Genomic DNA, 8,982 nt, shown 5'->3' with positions numbered 1-8,982 from the left:
AAAAAAAATAAATAGGGGCCGGCGAGGTGGCGCTAGAGGTAAGGTGTCTGCCTTGCAAGTGCTAGCCAAGGAAGGACCATGGTTCAGTCCCCGGCGTCCCATGTGGTCCCCCCAAGCTAGGGGCAATTTCTGAGCGCTTAGCCAGGAATAACCCGAGCATCAAACGTTGTGGCCCGAAAGAAAAAAAATAAATAAAATAAATTTGTTTTATTGAGGCCAGAGTGATAGCATAGGCGGGTAGGGCATTTGTCTTCCACACGGCTACTCAGGTTCAATTCCTAGCATCCCACATGGCCCCCCGGAGCCTGCCAGGAGTGATTTCTGAGTGCAGAGCCAGAAGGAACTCTGAACGCTGCTGGGTGTGGCCCAGAAACAACCAACCAAAAAAACACCTACTACCAAAATATAGATTTTATTTAGAGATTAATTGTAAGAGGCCCACAGACAGCTGTGGAAGCAGACCGCTGGAGGAAAACAAGTTCAATCTCCGTGCTTGCTAGCTCCGTCCCGCTTTATGAATGGGCTATTTGCTGATCTCTTCTCCGCATTATGGGGGTTTGCTGGCCCGACACCTTTCTGGGTGAGGGACAGGTCAATGCTGTCCCCTTTTCTGGGGACATGGAGGCCTCGCACTCGCCCAAGTTCCCAAAACAAGGCGCAGACAAGGCCCAGGGCTCGCCACGGAAAGAACTGCATCAGCTGGCCCTGAAGGGCATGAGGACATTCGCCCCAGATTTGGATCACGCCACGAACCCGGGTCAAGGGGCTGCTGGCGAGGATTGAAAACGTTCCCATTGTGCTCTGGAGTGCTGCTACCTACCAGGCCAGCCAGGAAACCCTGCACACTGAGCTTCACGTCAGTCACCCTGGGAGCAGGAGCCCAAGAGCCTTCTAGAACTAGGGAAAGGGTGTTTGCGTTTTGGAGGAAACTCAGTCCTATAAACCATGTTACGCTTTGGATGTGGAGGTCCACACTCTAGGCCAGGTTCAGGGAACTACAATTGCAAAAGGTGTGCACCCCACTGTACTACCACTCAAGCCCCACTAGATGTTACCTGGAAACAGAAAAGCTGACTATCAGCCCGACATAGCACAGCAGGTAAGGGGGTTTGCCTTGCACACGGCTGAGCTTGGTCCGATTCCTGGCATCCCATATCTTCCAAGCTTGCCAGAGTGAGTTCTGAGTGGAGACAGCAGTAACCCTGAGCACCAGCAAGTGTGGCCCCCACCCAAAGAAAACAAAAAGAAGGGCCCGTAGAGATAGCACAGCGACATTTGCCTTGCAAGCAGCCAATCCAGGGCCAAAGGTGGTTGATTCGAATCCCGGTGTCCCATATGGTCCCCGGTGCCTGCCAGGAGCTATTTCTGAGCAGACAGCCAGGAGTAACCCCTGAAGCACTGCCAGGTGTGGCCCCCCAAAAAAAAATAAATTAAAAAAAAAAAAAGTCTACAGGTATGGCTGAGGACCTATCATGGGTTGCTCCGCAGGAGGCAAAACTGGCATCTTTGGACCCTTTACCCTCCAGTGTCTTAGGGCAGGTGGAATTTGTTTAAAAAGCAAAGACTAGGGTCCGGAGTGATAGTACAGGGGTAAGACATTTTGTCTTGCACGTGGCCAAGCTGGGACAGACCAAGGTTTGATCACTGGCATCCCATATGGTCCCTGAGGCCACCAGGAGCAATCAAAAAACATAAAAAGTCAAAACACTGGCAGCATTGTTTTTTGCAAAAGCACACTAAAATGGAGAAATCTTAAGTATAGAAAGAAGTTGTCTAATTGGGATAAGAACTCATATATATATATTGGATTTTGGGTCCCACCTATCAACTCTACACTCAGGAATGGCTCCTGGCAGGCTGGGGGGTGGGGGACCATATGGGATGCTGGCATTTGAACCATTGACCTGTATGCAAGGCAAAAAAAACCTTACCTCTATGCTCTCTGGCCCCAGGAATAGTGCAGGGGCACCTTCCACCCTAAACATGGGGTCTGACTTAGGCCTCAATTGATCAGACATCTACCATCCAACCCCAACCCTTGGATCTCATGCTCAAAACTCACCAGTTTTCTGTACCAGCACCAGGAATCAAACTCCCCCTGGAAGAAGCCTTAATGAAGCCCTGGCACCAACTTGCTCCAGGGTAGGTTCCTGGTGATTAACTTTTTTTAGGTCAAGTGTATTTCCTTACTAATTCCCCCATTTGCTGCACCAATGCAAAAATGAACAAAAAACCTGCCACTTTTATTTATATCTAATAGGGGCTTCTGACTTTTTCTTTTTTTTTTTTTTTTTTTTTTTTTGGTATTTGGGCCACACCCAGCGTTGCTCAGGGGTTACTCCTGGCTGTCTGCTCAGAAATAGCTCCTGGCAGGCACGGGGGACCATAGGGGACCATATGGGACACCGGGATTCGAACCAACCACCTTTGGTCCTGGATCGGCTGCTTGCAAGGCAAACACCGCTGTGCTATCTCTCCGGGCCCGGCTTCTGACTTTTTCAATTGAGAAAAAAGTGGATGGGGCGAGGAGCCAACTGGTCTCCAGATGCTTTATGGGGAGGGGGGGGGGAAATGTCAGAACTAAATACCCATGCCAAAGTCAAGACAGTAGTCAAGAGACCCAAATTACAACAATCTATTTTCTTTGGGGGGGAGGGGTTTGGGTCACACCCAGCAACTCAGAGATTACTTCTGGCTCTATGCTCAGAAATTGCTCCTGGTAAGCTCGGGGGACCATATGGAATGGCAGGATTCGAACCACCGTTCTGCATGCAAGGCCAACACTTTACCTCCATGCTATCTCTCCGGCCCCCAACAATCTAAACGTAAAATGGCCTATATTGGTAGAACAGGGGGCTAAGGGTGGAGGTATGGGATGCATGCTGGGAACTTGGTTGAGGGAGGCCAACACTAGTGGTGGGACTGGCCCTAATTCACTGTCACTATATGCCTGAAATACATCTACGAAGGACTTGTAATGCACAATGGTTTCAATAAAAATGTTAAAAAAAAAAAAACCACTGGAAAGGGTGTGAACTGTCAAAAGACATCTGGAAGCTACAACTAGGCTAGATTTCACCTGCATCAGCATTTATGCAACAGGGACCACTCATCTCACATCAAGCTCCTAAGAACCAGGGAGCAGTGATCTCTACAGAGCTGTTAACATTCTGCAAAGTCACTTATGGGACTTCCACTTCCAGTAATTTCAACCAACTTTGACTAGAAATTTTGAGACGGGGCCGGAGATAGCATGGAGGTAGGGTGTTTGCCTTGCATGCAGGACAGTGGTTCGAATCCCAGCATCCTATGCAGTCCCCTGAGTATGCCAGGAGCAATTTCTGAGTGTAGAGCCAGGAGTGACCCAAAAATCAAAAGAAAAATTAATCTTGAGACAAGTTTGGATGTGGCTTCTCGACTGCAACCACCTCCCCCGTTCTGAACCTGTGGCAGCTTCATCAGCATTGCATCCCCTCTTTGGCCAAGATGGGACTGGATACAGGAGAACATATAGGGTATTTGCCTTACAGTCAACACAGGTTCCACCCCAGCAGCCCAATCCCCTCGCAGTGAATCCCAAACTCAAAGCTAGGAGTAAGCCTTACACTGGGTGCAGCTCAAAGAAAACGGAATATAGTTCTTAGGGCAACATTCCAAGTGAGCAGACTTCTTTCATCAATGTGCCTTAGAAACATGAGGGGCACCCAGGAATCAAAGTTATGAAGCACCCTAGCACCTCACCTCTTCCACGTTTCACTTCTATTTTACCTTCCCCCACATTCCAGTAGCAACATTTTTATCACCACAGGCATCTTTGCGTTAGCAAATCTTTATTTAAGAATATCCACCCTCTAATTCTCTTTCTCCTGCACAGTCTTTGTTCCCCGGAGACGCCCAGTGCGGCGGGCAGCAATGAGACCCACTTTACGGCCAGCCGGGGCATCTCTGCGGATGGTGGAGGGTTTGCCAATATGTTGGTGGTTACCACCTCCAAATGGATGTTCCACAGGCTGCAAGCAGAAGAAATCTAATATTAATACAGGTGTGTAGTGGGAGTGGAGAACCCTCTGCGAATTTTGGGGCCTGGCTTGTCCTTATAACCCACCACCCACAGCATCCTACGAAAGGGTAGGAAGAAGTTTCAGGTACTCTGCCTGGCTTTATGATGCCCTTTCTTTGTATATAATATACCTCTGCCCATTTCCAAACTACTTACGTTCATGGCAACACCCCGCACACGTGGCCAGCAATTCCTCTTTGCCTTATACTTGTGGTAGGCACGTCCGGCTTTCAGTATGGGCTTGTCAATACGGCCACCTCCAGCCACCACGCCTGTTGGCAGAGGAGCGCTCAGCACTGCAGACTGAAGTAGAGCCATCCCTGTCCTAACCTGGTTGATCCCTATACTGACTACTCCTATGTGGCAGACCAAGCCTGCTACAACTCAGACAAGCTTGCCTTTTTTCTCAGAGCTTCCCCAGTGCGGCTTTTCCAGTCGTTTAACAAGTTAAAAAAGAACTTACACGTAGGTACCACAGAGATATGACAGAAAATGAGATGTTTAAACTCCCTACCCACTGTACTTTCTCTCCAGTTAAAGAAGAAAAACCATGCAAAATTGTTTTTAAATTGTTTTAGCCTCTAAAAAGGCTAAGTAAGGGTCAGCAGAGACCACTCCAATGGGCTGAAGAAGGCCAGGGTTGATCCCTGGTACCACATGGCTATCTGAGCAATGCTAGGTACAGTCAGTAATCCTGGATACTGGCAGGTGCTACAAAAGCAAGGAAAGGTGCGTTTTGTTTTTAACCCCTGCAAATTAAGCAGTGCTTATTAGGCTAGAATACGGATAAATCTGAGTCTGCTCTACCCACGAAGCTCCATTTCAAGTCCCTCCTAGGCCCATCTCAGCTGACCTGTGGCAGGCACTATAAGCCACAGTCCTAGGTGCAACTCAGGCACAACAGGTTCGCGGCCTTGCCCACCAGAGCCTCTTTTTGTGTGTGTGTGTGTGGTTTTGGGGTCACACCAGGCAGTGCTCAGGGGTTATTCCTGGCTCCAGGTTCAGAAATTGCTCCTGCAGGCAAATGCCTTACCTCCATGCTATCTCTTCAGCCCCCAGATCCTCTCAAACACCCGACATCCAGCAACATGGTCACTCACCGACCACAGCTCGGTTGGCTGAGGAAATGACCTTCTTGGAGCCCGAAGGCAGCTTCACCCGGGTCTTCTTGGTCTCCGGGTTGTGCGAGATGACTGTGGCGTAGTTGCCCGAGGCGCGGGCCAGCTTGCCTCGGTCACCGGGCTTCTCCTCCAGGCAGCACACGATGGTGCCCTCGGGCATGGTGCCCACGGGGAGGACGTTGCCGATGTTGAGCTGGGCTGGAAGGAAAAGCAAAGAGGCTCTTGCACGCCCGTCTGGGTAGCCCCCAGGAGCCAGAGACGCCACCCAGCGCCCCAAACTGCAGAGACCAGCCGGGCTCACCCTTCTTGCCGCAGTAGACGAACTGGCCGGTGTGGATGCCCTCGGCGGCGATGAACAGCTCGGTGCGCTTCTTGAAGCGGTAGGGGTCCCGGAAGACCACCTTGGCCAACGGGGCGCCCCGGCCCGGGTCGTGGATGATGTCCTGGGAGCCGATCGGGCCCGCGTCAGCCGGGGGTCCCGGGCAGGGGCGCCCCCCAGCACCCCGGGCCCCGCACACCTACCTTGACGATGCCCTTGATGTAGCCGTGGCGCTCGGCGAAGTCCACGGCGCGCAGCCGGGCGGCGCCCTTGCGGTGCTTCACGTGCGCGCGGAACACGGAGCCGGCGCCCTTCCTCTGCCCGCGGATCACTCGGCCCATGGCGGCGGCGGCCTGAGGGACGGAGGCTCCAAGTCAGCGCCAGGGCGGCCCCAGCAGCACCCCGCAGCCCCGGCGCCCCGGCCCCCACGCGCCCACGGCCCCATCCATGCGCCCTGGCGGCGGATGGCGGCGGATGGCGGCGGATGGAGACGGGCGGCAGCACAACGCCGCCATATACACATCCTACCTGGTTCGGAAAAAAGCCGAAGAGGAAACCGTGGCGTGCGGCGTCGCTTTATCTTCCGGGGCGGGGCGAAAGCGACGTTCGCTTCCGGGTCGCGCGGTGCACGTCGGGACTTGTAGTCTCTGCCTGGGTACAGAGAACAGCCGAAAGAGGAATTGTGGCGTGCGGTGCCGCTTTATGTTCCGGGTCGTGCGGTGCACGTCGGGACTTGTAGTCTTTATTTGGAGTGCTGCCGCGAGGCTGGTCTTCTGTAGACCTCAGAGATTCTCCAGCCTGCTGGTCGCTTTGGGGGACTCCTGGGAAAAGTGAGGGCGCTGGCTCGTCCCGAAGAGGTTGAGGCACAGCGCAGGGTCTCAGGGCCCCACTGGTGACTCAACTTGGCCTTGGACTGTTTCCTTTTGGAAGCTGATGACCCCCTTGGCAAGAGCCACAGCACTGCGGTGATCCAGGACAGGCCTGCGTTGGATCCCCGTTATCCCACGTGGTCCCCCAGCTTGTGAGCCTGCTAGGCCTAACTGCCCCTTGCAGTCCGTGGACCGGCTTCCCTCTGTCACTGCAGGCCAGCCTGGAGGTCTCCTTGACTCACCCTGGGTTCCTTCCCAGACACTGGAGCCGCCCCGCTCGGCGCCCTTCAGTCTTGGAGCTACAGACACTGATATCAAAGGGATGTCTAACTGGTCACGCTACAGGGTGGCAACTCCTTGAGACAGAAAGAAAAGCCTGCGCTAGAGATTATCCAGTTACAAGGGCTAAAGGGTTTTTTAAAGGAAAAGCAGGGAAACCAAGCCCTGCTGCTCTGTGAACTAGCCACAGCTGACTTAGCTCATGGATCTTAAATAACTGGTCTTGGGACCAGAGATTCAGTGACTAGGATACTTGTCTTATACACAGCCAACCCAATTTAATAATCCCTGGCATTGTATCTGTCCCCCAAGCACCATCAGGAGCGATACCAGAGTGCAGATGGGTGTGGTCCGAAAATGAAAAATCAACAAAAACTTCTGGACTTGCACATTATACACCTGGATTTGATTTCTTTTTTTTTTTTTTTTTTTTTTTTTTTTATTTTTGGGCCACACCCGGTAATGCTCAGGGGTTACTCCTGGCTATGTGCTCAGAAGTTGCTCCTGGCTTGGGGGACCATATGGGACACCGGGGGATCGAACCGCGGTCCGTCCGAGGCTAGCGCAGGGAAGGCAGGCACCTTACCTTTAGCGCCACCGCCCGGCCCCCTGGATTTGATTTCTGGCGTCCCATTTGGTCCCCTGAGCATCTCCAGGAGTGATTCCTGAGCTCAGAGCCAAGAGTAAGACCTAAGCATTGTTGAGTGTGGCCCCAAAACAAAGCTTTTTTTCAGCATCAGAACAAATTTTTTTAAACTATAAATCTTGGGGAAATCAGGAGAATCAAAAGACATTAAGGGAGGCCAGAGCAAAAGCGCAGCTGTAGGGCGTTTGCCTTGCACGTGACTCACCCAGGACGGACCCTCGGTTCAATCCCCGGCATCGCATATGGTCCCCCGAGCCAGGAGCGATGCCTGAGCACATAGTCAGGAGTAACCCCCGGGCATCACCGGATGTGCCCCAATAAACAAAAACGAAAAAAGACATTAAGAATCATCCATAGGGGCCCGGAGAGATAGCACAGCGGTGCTTGCCTTGCAAGCAGCCGATCCAGAACCTAAGGTGGTTGGTTCGAATCCCGGTGTCCCATATGGTCCCCCGTGCCTGCCAGGAGCTATTTCTGAGCAGACAGCCAGGAGTAACCCCTGAGCGCCGCCGGGTGTGGCCCAAAAAAAAAAAAAAAAAAAAAAAAAAAAGAATCATCCATAGGGACAGAGAGATAGCAAAGCAGTAGGGCATTTGCCTTGCATGCGCCGACCCTAGAGGGACCCATATGGTCCCCCAGCCTGTTGGGGGCAATTTCTGAATTCAGAGCCAGGAGTAACCCCTGACTTGAGCACTGCTGGGTGTAGCCCAACAACCAATCAATTAATCAAATAAACTTTAAGGGGCCGGAGAGATAGCATGCCTTTTATGCAGAAGGTCATCTGTTCAAATGCCGGTGTCCCATATGGTCCTCCGAGCCTGCCAGAGCGATTTCTGAGCATGGAGCCAGGAGTAACCCATGAGCACTGCCAGGTGTGATCCAAAAACCACAAAAAAAATTTAAAATTAAATAAAAATAAACTTTAAAAAATAAAAAAGAGAATCACCCATAGCAAAAAAAAAAGGGGGGGGGTTTGCTGGAGTGATAGCATAACGGTAGGGCATTTGTCTTGCATGCAGCTGACCTGGGTTTGATCTCTGGCATGCCATAGGGTCCCTCAAGCTTGCCAGGAGGATTTCTGAACACAGAGCCAGGAGTAACCCCTGAGGGTCATGGGGTGTGGCAAAAAATAACACAGAATGTCTCTGATGTTCCACAGTCTCTGGTTGGACTTAGTCGTCCAACATTGTGGATGCTTTCACCCCTTCCACAATTCCTGCTGAGTGCAGACCCACCCTCAGTCCCTTTAGTGCAGCAGCAATAATAATCAGACTCGGGTCCGGAGAGATAGCACAGCGGTGTTTGCCTTGCAAACAGCCGATCTAGGACCAAAGGTGGTTGGTTCGAATCCCGGTGTCCCATATGGTCCCCCGTGCCTGCCAGGAGCTATTTCTGAGCAGACAGCCAGGAGTACCCCCTGAGCACCGCCAGGTGTGGCCCAAAAACCAAAAAAAAAAAAAATCAGACTCAGTCCTGTCCTGTTTGACACATGGATGTGCAAATAAGCTGATGTGTCTTAATATTTGGTAACAGGTGCCATGGCAGAAAATACAGCAAGGACTAAGGTCCAGGGATTCTGTAGGGTTGTCTCAGAAGGCCTGCCCGGGAAGGCAAAAGGGAGGGAGTGAGGAGTGTGTGTGTGTGTGTGTGTGTGTGTGTGTGTGTGTGTGTGTGTGAGAGAGAGAGAG

At 52.0% G+C, this 8,982-nt stretch overlaps 1 protein-coding gene across 1 annotated transcript; it reads right to left on the bottom strand.

Moving 5' to 3' along the window:
* Window positions 1-3,813: 3,813 nt before the first annotated feature.
* RPL8 (ribosomal protein L8) lies at window positions 3,814-5,875 on the bottom strand. The gene is made up of 5 exons (XM_049765865.1): window positions 5,704-5,875; window positions 5,483-5,624; window positions 5,161-5,379; window positions 4,217-4,332; window positions 3,814-4,010 (listed from the first exon to the last, which is right to left on the bottom strand). The coding sequence occupies exons 1-5, from the start codon at window positions 5,839-5,841 to the stop codon at window positions 3,852-3,854; spliced, it is 774 nt and encodes a 257-aa protein (XP_049621822.1). The 5' UTR covers window positions 5,842-5,875; the 3' UTR covers window positions 3,814-3,851.
* Between the last annotated feature and the right edge of the window lie 3,107 nt (window positions 5,876-8,982).

Source organism: Suncus etruscus, chromosome 19 (assembly GCF_024139225.1).
Source record: "Suncus etruscus isolate mSunEtr1 chromosome 19, mSunEtr1.pri.cur, whole genome shotgun sequence".
In the NCBI taxonomy this organism is placed as follows: Eukaryota; Metazoa; Chordata; class Mammalia; order Eulipotyphla; family Soricidae; genus Suncus; species Suncus etruscus.
Note: the sequence above shows the minus strand (reverse complement) of the source record. Positions and strands in the feature narration are given on the sequence as shown.